This window comes from Protopterus annectens, chromosome 4.part0 (genome assembly GCF_019279795.1).
Source record: "Protopterus annectens isolate FY-2018-M chromosome 4.part0, PAN1.0, whole genome shotgun sequence".
In the NCBI taxonomy this organism is placed as follows: Eukaryota; Metazoa; Chordata; order Ceratodontiformes; family Protopteridae; genus Protopterus; species Protopterus annectens.
The window spans coordinates 610535075-610555764 of NC_056733.1; the positions used below are offsets into that span (position 1 = coordinate 610535075).

The following is a 20690-nucleotide window of genomic DNA, read 5'->3' on the forward strand; positions in this document are numbered from 1 at the left end:
AGCCACCACTGGAGATCTCTTTTGCATGACTCTGTTATAACCTTGTGCATCATCGGAAGATCTAGAAATGACCAATGTGTTGAGAGTAAACACTAGAGAATCCTCATATGAAGCAGAGCTAGCGGAATTAGAACAATTGAAGTTGCCATTTTCCCTAGAACCTGTAGAGCTAGCTTAGCAGAAGTCAGTTTCTTTCTGATCAATGATGTTATATGACATTGAAGGGCATGTACCCTGTCTTGAGGAAGTTTTACTGACAAAATTGTGTTTATTTGAGCTCCTATGAATACCAAGGACTGACACGGCTCTAGCACGGATTTTTCATAATTTATGGCAATTCCTAGGGAGGAAAGTACAGTTGTGTACACCTACCATAAATGTATATGTTCAAGTGTATTCACTTTTGCAGTCAATACACTTGGGTTTTCTGCCTCCAGGTAGCGCTCAACCGGCCTGAATACTAGAGTCTTGGATTCCTGCGTCGAATGCTGTCTCTTCTTCCATGACGTCAGGTCGTCAGGGGTATAAAACATGCAGCAGATGCCATTGCATCAGTTTTTCTTGCCCCAAATGTCAGGTGCCCCCACAAAGGGAACCAATTATATGTTATGTTACACCGCCATCAAAAAGCAAATACACCAGAAAGCTCAAAACAAGAACCAAAGGTAGAGCCAAGAGAAGTCAGGGGGCTGGCGGGAGGGTAACCAGGACTGCAACAGTGAATACACTCGAACATCTACATTTATTTTAAGTGTACACACTGTACTATGTTCTTTGTGTTTCACTGTTGCAGTAATTACATTTGGGTCGATTCCCATAGCTAAGGAAGGGAGGAGGAAGTGAGAGAGCATTAGGGCCAGCTATTAAGCCCTGAAAAACTGCAGTGGCAAAACCAGTCTGTATTTGGAAAAAAAATAGACATGTGGTAATGCATGGTGATGGTATGTACAGAGCTCCAGGTAGCAGCTTCTAGGATGTCCCTGGTAGGGACCCCTCTGAGAAAGGCTGTAGAGGTAGATGCAGCCCTGGTGGAATGTGATCTTATCCACTGTGGGGTAGGCTTTCCACGGTGCTTATAGCAGAAATGAATGCAATGGGCTAGCCATTTAGAAATGGTTTGCTTTGAAATGGCCTTCCTCTCTGCCCCTGCAGCAAAGCCAACTAGCAGCTGTTCAGATTTTCTGAGAGGCTTAGTCCTGTCCAAATAAAATCTCAGTTGTCTGGGCACGTCCAAAGAGTGCAGAATTCGTTCTCCTTTGTTTTCTGAATTTGGGAAAAAGGCAGGCAAATGAATGGACTGATTTAGGGCCACATTAGACACCACCTTGAGCATAAAGAAAGGATTGGTCCTGAGGGAAACCCTGTCTGTAATTCAGACACTCTTCTTGTTGAAGTGATGGCTAGAAGGCTGTTTTCCAAAAAAGGAATTTCAACTCTGCACTTGCAGCTGGTTCAAATGGAGGGAGAGTGAGCTTTTCCAATACAAAGTTAAGGTCCCAGGCTGGAATAGGGGGTCGCCTGGGGGTCTTACATTTTTAGACCCTCTGAGGAATTGCTTTAAAAGGGGGTGAGAGAAGAGGGGTGCTTCAGTACTATAATGTGCTGAAATTGCACAGGCATTAATTTTAACTGACGAGATGGATAAGCCCTTGTGGAGCATTTCTGTCAAGTACTGAAGAATACGAGGTAAGCTGGGCACCATAGTGCCCATACCATGGGTCTGGCTCCAGGAACAGTATCTTTTCCACTTTTCAGCATAAGATTTTCTGGTACTAGGTCTCTTTACTTCCAGAATGGCATCCAGCACCTGCTTACTGAGGGATGCTATTGGAGAGCTCAAGGGGTTAGCCAGGCTGCAAGGTTCAGGGTTTGAAGCTGAGGGTGCAGAATCTGGCCCGCCTGTTGGGACAGCAGGGAAGGTGTCTGATGTAGGTGCCACGGATCCAGCAGTATCATGCACACAAGAGGGGGTACCAGTGCTGGCCGGGCCAGTCTGGTGCATTAAGTACTGTCCTTGGTTTGTCCTGTTTGATCTTTAGCAGAACCTTCGAGAGGAGAGGCAGAGGGGGAAAGGCACAAACTGAGAGGCTTTCCCAGGTAAAGGACAGGGCATCCACTTTACAAGCTTGACTGTGGGGAGTCCTTGTGCAGAATTTATCCAATTGGTAGTTCTGGGGGGAGGCAAACAGGTCTATCTCTGGAGACCCCATTTGTTCAAGAGGTTTAATATTTTTGGTTCCAGTTTCCATTCGTGTCGGTCCACGAGATTTCTGCTTAGGTCATCTGCCAGTGAATTTAGCTTGTCTGGCAGGAATTGAGCCTGTAGGTGCACTTGGTAGCTCAAGGCTGTGTTCCAAAGAGCCATGGCTAGTCTGCAGAGAGGGAACAAGTGGGTTCCCCTGCTTGTTTATGTACCACATAACTGTGGTGTTGTCTGTCTTTACCAATAACTGTCCTGGAAGGATGTCGTCTTTGAAGGCTGTCAAGGAATTCTGTACAGCTAACATTTCTTTTGGTTGATATGGAGGTGCATCTGACTCTGGCTCCAATTGCCCTGAATGCACTGCCCTGCCAAGTGAGCTCACCATGCATAGTTCTGATGAGTCTGTTAGGATTTGGGCGGCAGGGGGTAGACTGAAAAGGAGCCCTTTGTTGTGGTGGCAGGCCTCGGTCCACCAAAGGAACTCTTGTCTGTATACAAGGAATGATAGGAATCATAGACTCCAGGTCCTGAGAATGTTGACACCATAGGCTTTTTAGATATCATTGTAGTTTCCTCATATGCAGTCTTGCATATGGAATTAGTAGAATGCAAGAGGCCATGAACCCCAGGGCTTGCAAAAATTTCCTTGCAGATAGCTGGATCTTTGTGGCCAGCAGTTTGAAGTAGGTTGTCAAATAAACTTGTTTCTCTGGCGTGAGGTAAGCCATCTGGGAAGTTGTGTTCAAGCTTGCTCCCAGAAATACACTCAGTTGGCAGGGTACTAGATGAGATTATTTGTTTATGGTGTACCCCAGCGAGGTTAGAAATTTCTTTACGAATGCCAGAAGTTTTAATAGCATGTCCTGGCTTTCTGCCTGAATCAGACAATTGTCCAGGTATGGTTATATTTGAATATTTCTCTGCCTGCAAAATGCAATGGCTGGAGCTAGATATTTTGTGAATACCCTGGGCACAGTAGATAAGCCAAAGGGAAGTGTAGAGAACTGATGGTGCATGGAGCCTGCCCTGAAGCGTAGGTATTTCCTGCAAGATTCCCTTACTGGAATGTGCAAGTAAGCTTCATTTAAGTCTAAGGTTGCCAACCAAACATCTTTGCCTATCTTAGGAAGCAGCTGTTGAAGTGTTAACATTTTGAATTTTGGGATTACCAAAAAGGTGTTTAGAATAGAGAGGTCCAGGATAGGATGTCAGAAGCCGTCTTTACTGGGTACCAAGAAAAGTCTTGAATCAAAACCTTGCCCCTTTCTTCGGCTGGGACAGGTTGAATAGCCCTGATACTTAGAGAGAGAACCTGCTGTTGAGCCTCTGCCCACTGATTTGGGGGTAGGTCTGGCCAACCGTTTGGGGTTGTAGGGTGTGGAAGTGGAATCTGTATCCTTGGGAAACTATATTTAAAACCCATTTGTCCTGGGTAATGAGTTCCCAGCTTTCCTCTTAAGGGAGCAGGCAGTTGAGCAGGGCTTGGAAGGGTTAAGGTTAAGTCATTGTGACATTTTTTCCATAGGGGGTGTCTTACAACGTCCTGTTTTGGAAGTGGGAGCCCCCCACTGCCTAGGCCTGTGTGTAGCCTGAGACTGTAACCTAGGTGGTCTGCTGTTCCTGGGTTTGGACTGAGAAGGCCTGGAAGAGACTGGAAAGGACCAATTCTTTGAAGGTCAATGCCTACTAAATCTGGGAGGGAGGATGTACTTGCAGGAAATCTTTAACAGTTTGCATAGATTTAGCTTTTTCCTCCATCTTTTTGAGGATGACTTCTGCTTGGTTGCCAAACAGGCGGTCTTGGTTTAAGGGAGCATCCAGTAATTTAGCTTTAACATGATCTGGCAAGTTTTGCTCCTTAAGCCAAGCATGCCTTCCAAGTACAGACCCAGTGACAGCAACCCTGCAAGATGCTTCTAAAGAGTCAAAACCACATTGCAAAGTATGTTTACCAACTTGTTCAGCAGAATGCATTAAATCCTGTAATTCTTTATGTTCAGCAGTCAGGAATCAACATCATTTTCTGTTTAAATAGTCCCATAATATGCTGCTGATACTTAACATGTGAAACTGGCAATTTAAGGCCCTAATGGCCAAAGTAGCAGAAGTGTATACCACCTTACCCCATCTGTCCAAGGCCCTAGAATCTCTATCAGAGGGGGTAGGATTTTTGACAGCAGTAGCCTTAACGCCCTTTAGTCCTTGGGAAATGGTCTCTAGATCTGCAGTAGGATTCTTGAAGAGGAACTTGAGAGTCAGGTACTTTGTAATACCAGTCAGGCTTTCTGGGAGCTGGAGGTAAAGTGTCTGGGGATAGGCTAGACTCCAAGAAGGCATCATCTGCAATGTCCAGAACAGGAGGTATAGCTAAAGGCCTGTGTTGAGGGAGGTAAGAATTCCCTAAGCCTCTTTTTGGAGTCAGAGTAATCCTGGCTTTCCCAGCGGAAATGCTCCCTAAGAGTGTGCAAGGTTTCACCAAAAGAAAAATCTTCTGGAGGGGAAGCAGAGGCAATGGAATACTCTGCATCAGAATCTTTATAAGTAGATAAGGGCAAATCCTGGTAATCAGAAGTAACAGAGATTTCAGAATCCTGATCAGAAGGAAAATCAGTTCTAGGTCTCTTAGAGGGGGAAGGCTGGCTTCCCCTAATTAAAGTAATAAGGTCTTCAACCATTCAAAGCATTTGTTTTTTAGGCATCTGGGCCTGACCATGCAGTTTAGACGTCGGTTTTCTAGGCGTGGGTAGAGTTTTAGGCCTGGATGAAAAAGATGGCGTTGGTTTAAAATGCAAATCTGTAGGCCTGAATACATCCTCAGAAGCCAGTGTCTGCACAGCGGCTCCGGACCCATCCAAGGTAGAGACATCTGCAGGTTCCATAATCGAAGAAGCATCTCGCGGCATACCGGACTCCAAATGGATCTCAGTAGAAAGCTGCAAATCTGAAGTAGCGGGTATCAGGGGCTGCAAAAGCACCTCACTGAGTACCGGCGAACTGGCAACTAGCTTAACAGAAGCGTTGTCGGCAGTTTTGGACCTATGCAGTCTGTCTCTGTCTTTATCCTTACGTTTTTTCAGAATATCAGCAGTCTGACGGCTTACTGAAGCTATTTCTGGATAGTTAAACAGAGTACCAAAATAATTTGATGCGAAAATAGACAGACGAATAGTTCGGGGGTTGAATAAGGCACAAAACCAACAGTGAGGGAAGTCGTGGTCTGGGCCTAAGCAAGGAATGCAGTATGAATGAAAATCTTTGAGGTATTTGCTTTCCACAGGTAAGACAATTGTTAACTTTTACTGACATTGGTTAAGAGCAAGAAAAAAGATCCCCAGCGGGGTACTTAGTTTTTTTCTAAGACTTCAGTTCTGAAACTCGAAAACGAAAATCTCAGGAGTCGGCCGACCAGCACTTCATAACTGCTTCTGCTACCGCGCGACAAGAAAGACTGATGTAATGGCATCGGCTGCATGTTTTATACCCCTGATGACATGACGTCATGGAAGAAGAGACTGCATCCGACGCAGGAATCCAAGACTCTGACCTTTCCCCACTGTAGTGAGATCTCAGACTTGGTGTTTTATATATATATATATATATATATATATATATATATATATATAGATCCGGAAATGTTTGAATCGTCACTAGCAAATAGTTGTGTGCATTTGCTAACGTGGGATCAACGTTCTGATAACAGAAAGCAGTGCACTACAGTGGAGATCGAGAAATTTACCCTTTTCCTCACTGTAGTACAATCTCAGAGTTTGAATATATAATATGCAAGGGATATGGGTGGGTGCAGGGGGGACTGCTCCCTGCAAAAACATTACAGGTAACATGGAATTTTGACACTGGAACTTCCAGTGTTCGAATGTCGATTCCGTGGTTCCCACTTCCAACATTTTGGCAATTCTGTATTACCAAACCATGTTTTGATAAACCTATATGCATATGCATATATATATATATGCATATATATATATATATATATATATATATATATATATATATATATATGCATATATGTGGCATAATGTTTAAGTTGTTACCTTACAAACACAAGGGGTCAGGGTTTGATTCTCACATGGGATAATTGGCTAGGCTTAAAATGGCTCACAAGGGTAGTTAGCCTGGTACGAACCTACGAATATATATATATATATATATATATATATATATATATATATATATATATATATATATATATATATATATATATATGTGTGTGTGTGTGTGTGTCTATATATTGTGCCAACTACTAGAATGCATAATAGTGGAATAGCCGCGGTGGTATAGCGGTAGCGATGTTGCCTCACAGCAAGAGGTTCTCCTGTTCGATTCACGTCTGGAGTGCCTTGTGTGTGGAGTCTGCATGTTCTCCCCACGGTAGAGTGGCCTACGAAAGCCATGCGGGAATGGGCGTGCCTTCGCTGAAGGTTGGACGTCGGGCTGGCAACTCGGCACCATAAGAAATATACTGCCAATCATTAGCAGACCAGAGTTCCGCTGTGGCGACCCCTAACCGGGAAAAGCCGAAAAGACAAAAACAAAACTAGACTGCATAATAATGAGGAAAGGGCAAATTCCCAGAGCCCGCTAGGGAGTCTTGCATACTGAGCAGTCAACAGGCAGCAAAACAAGGAGAAAAAGACTGTCCACTCTTTTGAACATTCAGTCTTAGCAGTTACACCTGAATGCGCACATATCTTACACTATTTGTAATTTATCGTCCTGTTAAGTCATTCATGACTTTCTCTATGTTTGAAAGAAACAGATTAAATATGTAGGGCTACAGTTTGTGTAATACAGTAATTATTTTGCACCAAGACTTGGGCATTCAGTTTTGGGACTTCTAAGTTTCCTACTTCTGACAAAATTAATTCTGTAATTTTACAGTACAAGATATTTCATGCATCAATGGATTAAAGACAACCGCATATTCTGTCTGCATCTAGACAGGTAGCTAGTAGAATACAAAATATGTCAGATGTGTGGCTGCGTGACAAGGAGAGGTACAGCACTGACCTTTTATTATATTGCCTATTGTCCTGTGTTTTAATAGAGGCTTGTGTGCTTGAAGAAGAGACCTTGTGAATGTTAATGAACATCTTATGCTGTCTTACCTATCCAGTGGGGCATTCTAACTGGCTAGTTACCACCATGCAAGCAGCAGCTTGAGCAACGCCAAGTAAAGCTTGATCAAGTTGGAATGCATTGCCAGGCCAGTGATGGTACCTTCAGTAGCAGTGCACGTGTGGTACCAAGCATGGTTCTAGTATGAAATACTGACTCCCTGAAAATAGACATTCCAAAAGATCAAAAAATGCCCAAAATCCAAAATTGGCTAATACCTTTTTAGTTGTTTTTTGCAGGGGGGGCAAGCCCCTCACAGCCCTTGAACTCACATATAACAACTCCACAGCTGAACCAACTCAATAAAGGGAGAAATCTCCTTAAAGAAGTGAATTATTGCTGGTGCATAATTAGAAACCACACTGACAATGATTTCCTATGAGAAACAACGTTTGATGTTATGCCATTCATTTTTTATTTTCTTTATACTACTGATGCTGGAGTATGACTAGTGAAGCCACCACACACTTATGAGCCAAAGGAGTTGCATTTGTTAAATTACTGTTTATTTTTTTTCCTTCCTTCCATCCTACAAATGACAATTACAGCCAGCTATATGAAGCTTACTTGTTCAATCAACTGCATCTGTTTTCTTTATACAGGAAAAGAAATATCATTAAAGTTATTCTGAATGAGTCTTACAAAGCTACCACAATACTCCCCATACTCTGGAACAGACTGCCCAGACAGGTCAAGCAGAGCGCCTCCTTGGCCTTCTTCAAAAGGAGCTTTGATGATTGGATGGGAGATATGAAATTCACCCCGGGGATCATGTCAGTTGCCCTGCTAGACAAGGGTCCAGGGAAGTAAATATTGTGGGAAGAAATATCCAGGGAACTGTTATGGCTAGGCTTGTATATGCCCTAGGGCCGATAGCCTAGTACCAACCTATGAGTACCATTGTCAGAATAAAGTTTGTGTGGACTACCATGAACTGAAAAATGATGTTTTGGCTTAATGATAACAGTTAGAGGTTAAGTTTGGTAGCAGTACAATCTCAAACTAGTTCGAGTAAGAGAGTCTACCAAAACCAAATAGTGTTGATTATTTCATTCAAAGATATCAGTTGCTACAGCAGACCAAGGTAGGTCAGGTGCTGGATTTAGCTGAAGTGGTTCTCTTTGCAAATGCAGTCTGGTACTTTTACATACTGAACAAGAAAGAACTCTAGCAATATATTTTGATAATGAAGGCCAAAATACTAGCTCTCTTGACCTTCTCTTAGTGGATAATAAACTGGGGTGAAAACATGCAAAATCTGAAATTCATACTGCAAGGAAGCAGGAACAATTATTTTAGAACCTTTAAAAATAATGCCATCTTCCATCAACTATTCATCTCTGTAAGAAAAATATAATTGCACCTCAGGTGATGCACTAGATTGCTTTGATGGCCATCTGACATTGATGTAGTGATTACGCTTTTGTGAAATTGGATCAGTCAGTGTGATCTCTCAACTCACGTCTAGTGGTGGAAAAATTACGCACTGACTTTACATCAAAGTCAAAAGTTTCAACATCAAGATGTTCTGTTGTACTTCTTGGCAATCTGGATAAGGCATCAAGCAGATAGAGCAATTTACCTTTAGTGTACACCATTTTGAAATTGTACTTTTGCAATCTGAGCATCATTCTTTGTAATCTTGCTGAAGCAGAAATCATAATCTTCTTTAGAATGGTAACTACAGGCTGATTATCAGTTACAATCTGAATAGCTCAACCATACATATACAATAGTGAAACTTGGAACATGCAAAAACTATTGCCAAAAGCTCTCTCAATTTGAGCATAATGCATCTCAGTTTGAGAAAGTGGCCTAGATGCATAGGTTCCTGGTCTGCCCTCATGAGGAATAACTGCAACAAGACCAAAATTTGAAGCATTACAAGATAGAACTGGTTTATTCACATCATAGTACCTTAATGTGGGGGAGAGGCAATTTTCTGCTTAAGGTCATCAAATGCCTTCTGATGACATTGTAACCATGACCATACAACATTTTTGTGTTAGCCACTGCTACTCTCTGAAATGGCTCCTGCATCACAGGCAAAGGCATAAAAGGAGCTCTCACCTAGTCTCCTGCCTTGCCTACCTTTTGGCACTGCTCACAGGTCCTGCAGTACCCTGTTACATCTCTGGAAATTCCAGGCCAATAAAAGTTCTGCATAATACGTCTCTTTGTATGTTTTATGGCCATATGACCTGCAAAGGGAATATCGTGAGCTATGGCTAGAAGAGCCAGACAGTAGGCTCTAAGCACTACCGACTGATGTACCCTCTCGCCTTCTAGCCCTCCCTCAGGGGTCAACTCTCTGTATAGTAACCCTTTGTTCCAGTATACAGATTCCCTCTTCCCTCGAGAATCAGGTGCCTCACTAGCTACCTGCCTCAGGCCTTGCAATGTAGGGTCGGAGAGCTGAGCCTGTCTCAACTCGCTCTTTGTAATCCTTCCCTGCTTCCCTTCCACAGGAAGTCTGGCATCCTCTGACAGTGGTGCCTCATTGTCAGCCTGGGTACTACTACTCACCTCTACCTTTGCAGTCAATCTGTCCAAGGAACATCAGTACTTACAAGCAGCTGTGGCTCTTCAGTCTCACTGCTACAGCGTAGCTTCCTCCCTGAGGTAACCACCTCACCAGTCCTGGCCGCAAGTATGTGGTCTGTCCGGGTCTCCCCCAGGCTACCCAACTCACATGTTTGTCTCGAAGCCTGACTGCATGTAACTGCATTGACACGTAGTACTGCCTCATCCAAATCCTTCCCTATCAAGACCTTTGCAGGATGATAGTTCGGTATTCCCTATCCCTGTTGTCTCAAGACAACCTACTATTGCCATTTTGTCTTTCCTACTTACTGGCTCTCACCTTTTGTTCCCCAACTTGCCTCTGTGGACATCTGTATGCCACATGGCCCCACTGGTTGCATTCAGAACATTTAACCCTGGGTCCTGGATGTGTACCCGGACTAGTGGCTTCCCCTGCTACAGGCAGATTCTGTTGGGGCAGTCTGTGCTGCCCACCATGGGTTCTTTTAGATCGATGAGCAGTACTGGGGGGTCCTTTTCCTAAGCAGGGATGTCCTGCTTACTAGGTATAGGTCTTCCTTCTTCCCAAACTCAACTGAAGCAGCACATTGTCTATCAGCTAACCAGATCCTCATGCCCTCAGGCAAGGTGCTAAGGGCTTGTTCCCCTCACCAAAAGGTCTGCCAGCCCTTCAAAAGTGGTGACCTGACATCCACTCACCCAACTATGAAAATAAGTGCTCAGTTCAGCAGCATATTCACACACTTTCATCTGCCTTGCATGTATGCTCACGAAACTTTTTCCTATACGTTTCAGGTGTCAGCTTAAAACATTCTAACAAGTGATTTTTAACAGCAGTATAATCAAAATATTCACAATCAGCAAGTTTAGACAACACAATTACAGCATTACCATGGAGTAAGGGGGTCAGAAACCGTATCTAGAGCCTTTGGTCAACATCATACTGTTTACTTATCCTCTCAAGAATATGAAACTATTAAAATTATCCCTCTCTTTAAACTGCAGAAGAAATTTACTGACCTTTTGTGCTTCAGGGGTCCAGTTAGTCCCTTACCCATTACCTCCATGACTCTGGTGAAGAGTCAGCATCTTCTTTTTATGCTGCCTCTGCCTCTCCTTTTCCTCAGCTTCCAGGTGTAGCAGTTTCTCATTTTCCTCAGCCTGCAAACGTTGCAGTTTCTCCTTGTCCTGACTCTCTACACGCCTCTGTCTCATCTGCTTCTAGTTCCAAATGCTTGGCCTCCAACTCGAGTCTCTTTAGCTTCAGATGGATTTTTATGTCCTCTGCATAAAGGTTGAGCTGTCCATTATCTGCGTGTGATACGTCTCCACTGCCAGTTTGATCGTCCTCCTGGTTGCTGTTTTCTGATGCAGCTGTGATCAAAGCTGCAATCATGTCTGCCTTAGTCAGGTTTCCATGCACCAGTCCCCTAGCCTGGTACATCCCAGCCAACTGGCTCCTTGTCAGCTTTCCGTACTCCTCTGCTGACATACTGCCTACTCTCCCTGACTAACTAAGAAATGAAACAATTGTGATCTGAACTCTTCAGTATTCACTGCGTGGCTGATATAGAGTACAGAACACCTTCAGTGATCACTGCACACAAGCTACAGGAATTCACACTATGCTCACACCACTACAAGTCAATTAGTATTTGCCAACCAATTAATGTGGTGTGGAAATTCCACCACTGCCAAACCATTAATATGTGATGCCCGTGCACTGGCAAAGCAATCAAGGAACATCAATCCTCACCACTAACACCAGTGAGGGGCGTCCATATAGGGAAAAGATAATAAATACACACACACACACACACACACACACACACACAGTAAAGTGCAATTTCCCTTTAGAGCACACAGAGATCACAATCAGTCTGGGGCTGGTTTCTCCATTTCTCTCCAGGTTGCTAATAAGACTCCCCACTGGCACAGCTACAAGGTCCAGAGCTCAGCTTAGTGGGCAAGCTAAAACTTCCAGCACCCTCTCTGTCCAACCAGTGCTTCATGTCCCTGCCCAAGCAGCTGACATACACACACTTGAGTTACATACAGCCACACAGACACTCCTGGGGAAGGCTGGCACAGGTTCTCCAGCTGTGCCCCTTTTACCCAGACTATATGGTAGAAATCACTGCTACCACCCAGCTAATATTTATCAGCTACTCAAAGACCCGTAAAAGGGTGTCCAATTATTACTCTGCAATATTATTATCCAAATGGTAAGTGCAACCTAACAGTCAAGACTTATTTGGAGTGACTTGGTACAGTATTACTACATACATGCAATGTACTCTTAGAGCTTAAATTACCTCTACACAAATCAGCCACAGTTGAAAGGTTTAAAAATATTTAATTCATAAAAACACAAGACAATACTTCTTACTTTTATAGTGCTAGTCAAGAGTTCAGAGATCAGAGAAATACTTAAAATAATACAGTAGCAAACGTTCTGACATCACAGAAAACAAACTAGTCTAATCTTCCTATTTCCTAGCTATATCTAAGAGAAAACACAATTCTAAATAACTTACATATAGAACAAAGCAGTGCTGGTGATGTTGGATGTTCTCAAGACAAAATGCTCAGAGTAGTCTCATTTTCTCCCTTTAAACTGATAACAGAGAGCCGCTTCACATGAAATCATTCTTCACACTTCTCTGGTGTTCCCAGGCTAACAGAATCTAACTTTTATATTCTTTACACATGGGCAGAAACCAGAACAATAAAGGAGATTTATACATGCAAATTCTAGCCATTAACTCTGGCCTTAAAACTATAGCCAGAATTCCTTCATCCAGACATATAGACTCCGAATTTTGACAAAGACGGTCATAAAATGGTTGACTTAGCTTTCTGACAGCAGAGTGCACTGTTACATCCACTACAGTCTTCATATTTATCAGAACAAGCCTGTGGCTTACATTAATGTTTACAAATGACAGAATTATCTACAAAATTCTATTTGACTAGGCTAGCAGCCTTCACTTATCTTCACACAGCTGCAACATCAACTGTTCGCATTGGATGATACGGCCTCTTCAATGCTTTGTTCAAATCTCTAGGATCAACGCATATTCTGATTTTGTCTGAGGCTTTCTTGTGATTGGCTGCCATGGACGACACCCATTCAGTTGGTTGTGTGACTGGACAAATCACACCTTGCTGCGTCACCTTATCTAGCAGAGCTTTGACTTTATCTTGCATAACTATTGGAACTCTTCTTGCTGGTCTGAACACTGGAGTGACCTCGGGCTCTAACTTCATAGAGTACACAACTGGAAGTTTGTCCAATTTATCAAGGAAAAAAAGTCAGCATACACTGAGAAAATGGCTTCAGAAAAACTTGAAACTGCACTCACATAACTAACTTCTTTAGCAAAAGAAAGTAGATTCATTCTCAAACTATCTTTGAGACCCAATAAAGATTGCACTGGTTGGACTAGGTAGAATAATAAGTTGCAACAGTTCTTGGCTAAATAACATGAAAGTATTACTGAACCCTCGGTCTGAATTTCTTCACCTCCATACGCAACAAGACTCACACTGCTGATTACATTGAGTTGTTCGTTGGTTCTCAGTTTTGCAAATGTGTCTGCTGATATAACATTGCACTTTGATCCAGTATCTACTTTGAGCTCTGTGGATTTCCCATTGATCTGAACTGTACAAAACACTTCACTCCTTGTCAATAAGTTTACTGCATCTACTTTTCTCCCAATACTGATACATCATCCACTTAGAGGGCTGACTGTTTTGGCTCTACTTTATCAACTTGTTTTTTTGTACAACCTTTCTTTACAACTGTGTGAGGCTTACTTGATTTGCAAAACTTCTGAAAGTGGTTCCATTTCTTACACTTATGGGATTGCTGACCATATGCTAAACACGTCTCTCTTTTAGACTCATGATTTGCACCACAATTACAACAGTTAACAATAAAGCTAGACTTGGATTTTACTGACTCCTGTTTCTGTTGCACTGAGCTGGTGGTGCAGCTTGCACTTTTCCTGGAACTCTTTGGAAAGCTTTGCACATTCTTTGGAAACCCTGTGGCTGCCCTTTGCTTAAGCCTGTTTCTGCTTGCCACATGTTGCATACGGTCTAGGTTTGCTCTTGAGTTTACTGAAACCATGGTTTTGTCACTTGTATGCATGTTTGTAGGCATGTTTGTATGCCCTTCTGTCACCTCATGGATCTGACAAATCTCTATTGCTCTGCTTAATGTCAAATCACTTTCATGAAGCAAAATCTATCTCACTGCAGCAGTATTAATACTATGTACAAGTCAGTCCTTTATCAGCTCATCCTTCATATCACCAAACTGACAAGCTTTAGCTTTGCTCCTCAAGTCAGTTATATAAGCTGTAAATGTTTCCCCTGATTTCTTGTGTAAAACAAATGCCTCTATATACATACTGTCCCAAGTCAGAGACCAGCAGGAAATAGTGCTCCCTCTCTCACAAGAGCAGCAGAAGCACTAATCACAAGCTGATTCCTAAAAAGCAGTTCTCAGGCTCTCCAGAGACTGGTCGTCTAGTCCCTGATGTTATAGATTTTAATTAAGCTGGAAAGAAGAGAGCAACAATATGAACATTGCAATGTGCTCTAACTGCAGGGTGATATGAAAGAGGCTAACTCAGGCTTAACAGCAATCATGCAATGGTAAATAAAGAGCTACAAAAACAGTTCTGTCAATACAAAACTTCAACTAAAAATTAAATCAGTTTAAAAAAAACAACTTTACTAGTTCGAGTTACTATGAAACTCAAAATGAAATCCAGCTGCCAATAGAGAGGGCTAAATATTTACATTAAAGTAATCAGTCTACAGCAAGACCAAAATAAAGTGTGTGTTACCAATCACATATCTTCTTCACCTTCTGGCCGATTTGTTCTCCCCAGAAGGATACTAAAAAGACAACCCACGACGTTTTTTCACCCTAAAAATAACAAATAAACATTATAACATCTTTGAAATCCAACACACAAAAGTCAGTTGCATTAATTAGAAGTTATGTACCTACCATAACGTTCCATGTTAGTTGTCTTCTCTCGCCTTCTTTCTTGCTGGATGGGTTCGGAGCTGATCCTTTGCTCCGACTCGGCACTTGCTAAGCTCAAGAGTCACTTCCACCAGCTCGAGGCAGCCCCATATCCCATGATGCAAGGCGGAGATTACCCAGATCTCGTTTGGTAGCTAGAGGAAAAAAAATACCTACTATCTTCCCCCAAGGGAAGAAGAACAACTAACCTGAGAAAAAACTGTAAGGGGAACCCAGGTAACTAAGTGCAGAGCTAACTGGTGTCCAAGGGAGAAATCTCCCAGAGAAGAGGATAGTTCAAGGTCTGTCCAGGCTAGGGGGACAGGAGGGAGGGACGCAAGAAAGAAGGCGAGAGAAGACAACTAACATGGAACGTTAGTATTAAGGATGCCAGCACTAAATTTAGATCCCACTGCGGTGGAGGATCCCTAACAGGGGGCTTAAGTAGGAAGATCCCTCTGAGAAAGGCTTTGCAAAGTTTGTGAGACAATGTTCTGGTCTGCAAATCCAACATGAAAATTCGAGATTGTTGCCAGCTGGACTTTAACTGTGGAAGAAGAAGAACCAGAGTGAAAAATTTCAGCTAGGAAGTCCAAAACTGACTGAATAGGGGCAGTAAAGGGATCTATGTTCTTAGACCTTGCCCAAAAGGAAAAACGTTGCCATTTGCTACAGTAAATCCTTCTGGTAGAGGACTTTAGAGAAGCTACTATGATATCCCCAACGGGATTAGAGATCATAGGAAGCCTGGCTAAGGAAGGAAGTGGAGTAACCAAGCAGTGAGGTTGAGGGAACGAATGGACCGGTGCAGTTGACCCGACTGGTGGGTCAGAAGATCTGGAACTGGGTCCAGATGCCAAGGCTGCACTAAGAGATGTCTATGAAGGAACGGGAACCAAATTTGTCAAGGCCAGTAAGGAGCAATGAGAATCAGCTTGGCTCTCAAGTCGGTAGCTTTCTGAAGTACTTGAGGAATCAACGGAAAAGGGGGAAAAGCATAAAGAAATCCCCGGGGCCAATCCTGGGTTACAGCGTCTCTGGGGGGATGGCCTGGAAGTGGAAAGAGAGAGAAGAAGAAGTCTGGGCATTTGCTGTTTTGGGGTGTAGCAAAAAGGTCGCAGCAAGGAGGGCCCCACTTCTGAAAAATCTCTTCCGCTATAGATTGTTTGAGAGACCACTCGTGAGGCATGAGTATAGCTCTGCTCAACCTGTCCGCTATGATGTTGGTTTTCCCGGGGATATGCGTTGCTATCAGAAACCGCTGAGAGGAGATCGCCCATTGCCAAAGTCTGAGAGCTTCCCAACACAGAGGATAGGACTTGGTCCCGCCCTGTCTGTTGATATACCATACTACGGACATGTTGTCCGTGTGAACTGCGATAGTTCCTAAAGGAAGAAAGTCATTGAGGGCTTGCAAAGTTAAAAGCACTGCTCTCATCTCTAGGACATTTAAATGCAGGTGGTATTCAAACGGTTGCCACGTGCCATGGACCATCCTGCCCTGATAATGCCCCCCCCACCCGATCAGGGAGGCATCCGAAGTGACAGTGGCTACCGGGGCCGGGGGGGACAAATGGTCTGCACTGATGGACTGGGGGGGAAGAAATCCACCAGGATAGGTGGCTCTTGCAGATCTGTGTGACAAGGATCTTGTGACGCATGGGCAACTGCTGGAAGGACCACTGGGTAAACATCCACTGTAGGAGACGCATGTAAAAGCGGGCAAGAGGAAGAAGTGTGATGGCAGCTGCCATTAGGCCTAACACTTTCAGGACCAACCTGGCTTGTACCTTTTTGCTGAATAGGATGATCCGAACATGATTTTGGATATCCAGGATTCTTTGATTTGTTAGATTTGCTGACATCCGAGTAGTGTCTAGATCTGCGCCTATAAAGGTAATAGATTGGCAAGGCGATAAGGAAGACTTTTCGAAGTTGACAGAAATCCCTAACTGGCTGCAGAGACGTAGAGTGTAATCCCTGGCCTGGAGAAGTTGATGCCTGGTGGTGGCTGTAAGGAGCCAGTCGTCTAGGTACGGAAACACCTGGAATCCCTGACGTCTCAGGTGAGCCATGACCACTGCCATGCATTTGGTGAACACTCTGGGGGCTGTGGGGAGACCAAAGGGCAGGGCTCTGAATTGAAAATGACTGGTCCCCAGCCCAAAGCCTTCTGGAGCGTCTGTGGAATTTTATGTGATAGGACGCATCCTGAAGGTCTATAGAGACATCCAGTTGTCTTTGTCCAGAAAGGGCAAAATCAATTGAAGTGTGACCATCCAAAAACTTGTCTTTTTGACAGACTTGTTTAGTCTGCTGAGGTCTAATATTGGTCTCCAGTCTCCTGTCTTTTTGGGGACCAAAAAGAACCTTGAGTAGATTCCGGATTCTAAATGGCCTGGTGGAACTGGCTGGATGGCCCTTTTCTCTAGAAGTTTTGAAACCTCTAGCTTTGCAATTTCCCTTAGACCGGGTGGAATGTCTGGAAGGGATCCTTTTTGAGGGAAGGGGCTTTTCTCGAAAGGTATTTGGTAACCCTCGGATATGATCGACTGTACCCATTTGTCTTGAGAAAGGGAAAGCCAGGCTTCTGGGTACAGTTACAATCTCCCCCCGACTGCCTTCAAGGGTGGGCAGTCGGGCAACACCTCAGGGATGCTGGAAGGGCTCGTCGGAGAGAGGCTCTCTGCTGCCCTGGTTCTGCGGACCCCCTCTGCCCCTAGGGCGGCGTCTGTTATTACCCCCTCTGCCTCTGGGGGTAAACTGACCACGTGCGTCAGGCGTGACTCCTTGAGATATTCGGAACCACATTTTCCCTCCCTTCTGACCTTTGGGGTAAGGCCTTGAAGGGGTGGAGAAACAGACTCCTACGGCAGAAAGAGTCTTGCCGTCTTGCTCGCACCTGGTCAAAGTGTCCTTCACCTGAGGTCCAAACAAAGTTGTCCCATCAAAGGGAGAGTTTGTGAAGGACGCCTTAAAGGGGTCTGCAAAATTGCAAAGTCGCATCCAGGACTGACGTCCGAGAGCCACTCCTGTGCCTGCAGCTCTACTCGCTCCATCGGCTGCATAAGAAATGAGCCGCATGGAGGAGTTAGTTATGGAATTTAGGATTCCCAGCTGAGTGGCAATCTTCTCTTGAGCCCCAGCAGCTGACGGATCCTGTACCACCTCACCCAGTTCCTTGAGGATATCTCTTTGAAGTCGGGTGAAGTGACATAGATAATTCAGCGAACGCATAGCAAAGGTCGCTGAGGAAAACATCCGCTTAACATACCCGTCCATGGTCCTAGACTCCTTGTTAGGAGGATGGACCGGTACGGAAGGATCTGCAAGTTCCTTTTTGGTAGCGGCCGCCACCACCATGGCATCAACCGGGACACCTTTGGTGAGAAACTGTTTTTCAGTGGGGGCCGTGATAAATTTAAAAGGCCTCCTGGGGACCGGTTCCACGGAATCAGGATATGCCCACGCCTTTCGAGCCATCACGTCCATGAGGGGGTCGAAAAGCGGAGAAACCCAGGAGGTGGAGGGTCGAGATCCAAAAGCCTCCAGGTATACAGACTCATCCTCTGAGGGGTTAATGGAGGGCCAGTTCCCCCTCTGTTTCAGGAGTTCAAGAATGTCTGAAAAGGAGACATCCTCAGAGGGGGATCTTGGGGACCCCTCCGACTCATCTAAGTCGGTATCTGATGTAGACTCAGGGGAGTCTAAATGCTTCCTCTTGCAAGTCCTCTTATGCGGGGGTTCCCCTGTAGGATCAGGAGAAACCTCGGAAGAGGAAGGTATTCCCAATGGGGAAACCTGGGGCGATGGATCTCTGGGTCCGGGAGCAAGAGAGTGGGAAGAGATATCTACAGGCACTGAAGAGGGAGGAGCTAAAGGGACCGACTGTTGACTCAGCTCAGGGGCTAGTACACTCCTCATCACCTCGAAGGCTCCCCTCCCAGGGAGGACCGAGAGCTCCCGCTCCGAGGAAACAGGAATCCCCGGCCCCATCGAAAGGGAAGGCTCCGAAGCAGATGTCTGTGCCGAGCTTACCAAAGCCGAAGCTCCGAGGGGGAGAACGGGATCTGTGCCGAGCTTACCAAAGCCGAAGCTCCAAGGGGGAGAACGGGGTCGGACAAGGGTCCGATGCCACTCGCCCCCTCGGAACAGACAAGGGAAGCCCGAAGACCGGATCCCTCAAAGGATGGTCTCAAGGAGGAGATAGGAGTCGAAGACGACAGAGCCGAAAGGAGTGGTATCGGCTCCGAAGCACCAACAGTCACAGTTCCAATAAGCTCTGGCTCCGAGCTCTGAAGGAGAGTCGAAGGAGGAATTTCTGGAGGGTGTGGAATAGCGGACGTCTGCTGAGATGGGCTATGAAGCATCTGGGCCAGTGCCTGTGATTTCAGCAGTCTACTCACCACTCTCTCCAAGTCATGGTCTGAGAGTCTGGAAGACCTTGAGGATCGGCTCCGATGGCTCCACTCCAAAAGTAAGGGAGAGGCCGGAGCCGAATGAATAGACTCCAGCGACGGAGATCTGGATCTATTTCTCGACGGAGCCATCGGAGCCGAAGAACCTTCGGTTCCAGTTGGAGCAGACAACTTGTCGGCTCCGAGCTGGGTCAGAGATGTGTCGGCTCCAGCCAGAGCCGACACAGGCATGGAAGCAAGAGTATCGGCGCCGATACCGAACCTTCAGAGAAGGAAGGATCGGCTCCAGCCGGAGCCGATCTAGACTCCGAGGGAGTCGGAGTCAAGGCTGAAGGCTTGGACAATGAAGCCTGGGCCTTGGGAGACTTTGAGGGCTTCCCCGAGCCGGACTTAGCCGGGGAGCTCTCAGGCTTTAATAAGCCCCTGAGAATAAGTTTATTTCTACGTTCCTGCAGGACTCTCTGGCTGAAGGAGTGACAAATAGCACAGGAGTCCTGCAGGTGTAGAGGTCCCAGGCAATAAATACAAGTGTGACAGTCTGTCAGAGACATCTTCTGACAGCACAAGTCACACTTCTTGAAGCCTGAGACCCTAGCTTCTTTAGACATGACAGAGTCCCTAATACACGCACACTACACAGTCAGTCCAAAAATTAAACTAAATTAACAAAACCAAGTACAGGGAAAAAACACACAGACACACCCAAACAAACCCTGACAGGAAAAATATAGGACGGGTAAAGACCTAAGGCCTGACTAGCAAAAAAAAAAGGAATAAAGGGAACGGGACACTAACGGGAATAGGGCTAAGTGAATCGGGAAGTTAATAAAGTAATATATGTATAAAAATAAAGTACTGGGGTGGACTAAAGTCTCTGAAAAATAGTTAGAAAAATTCACTTACCAGGAGCTGGTAAAAAGTTACCTCATGAGCGAATCGGCAAACGAGATCTGGGTAATCTCTGCCTTGCATCATGGGATATGGGGCTGCCTCGAGCTGGTGGAAGTGACTCTTGAGCTTAGCAAGTGCAGAGTCGGAGCCGAGGATCGGCTCCGAACCCATCCAGCAAGAATGAAGGCGAGATTGACAACTTAACATTTATGATTTGTTCCCGAGTACTGACAGCAATCTTACATAAACATACATTTGAAGAATTCTATTACAATTATTTGTACAGACTCCACCACAGTAATCATGTTGGCCATAACCCTTGTGCCTGTTAGTTATAACCTTTTATTCCCTTCATTTGTCATGACCTAAATACCATTTAATTCTCCAATGACTTGTTGCTTCTCAAACCTTGTGAAAAGGATTACTACTCTTCTAAGATGAAAAATAGAAC

At 44.7% G+C, this 20690-nt stretch overlaps 1 protein-coding gene across 1 annotated transcript in view; it reads right to left on the bottom strand.

Annotated features, from left to right (window-relative positions):
* The window catches only part of ATP6V0A2 (ATPase H+ transporting V0 subunit a2), an 834711-nt gene that overhangs the window by 586441 nt on the left and 227580 nt on the right, over positions 1 to 20690 (bottom strand). Inside the window, exon 7 of the mRNA XM_044068544.1 lies at positions 14746 to 14828. Coding sequence (XP_043924479.1) covers positions 14746 to 14828 — 83 coding nt within the window. The remainder of the gene's footprint in view (positions 1 to 14745; positions 14829 to 20690) is intronic.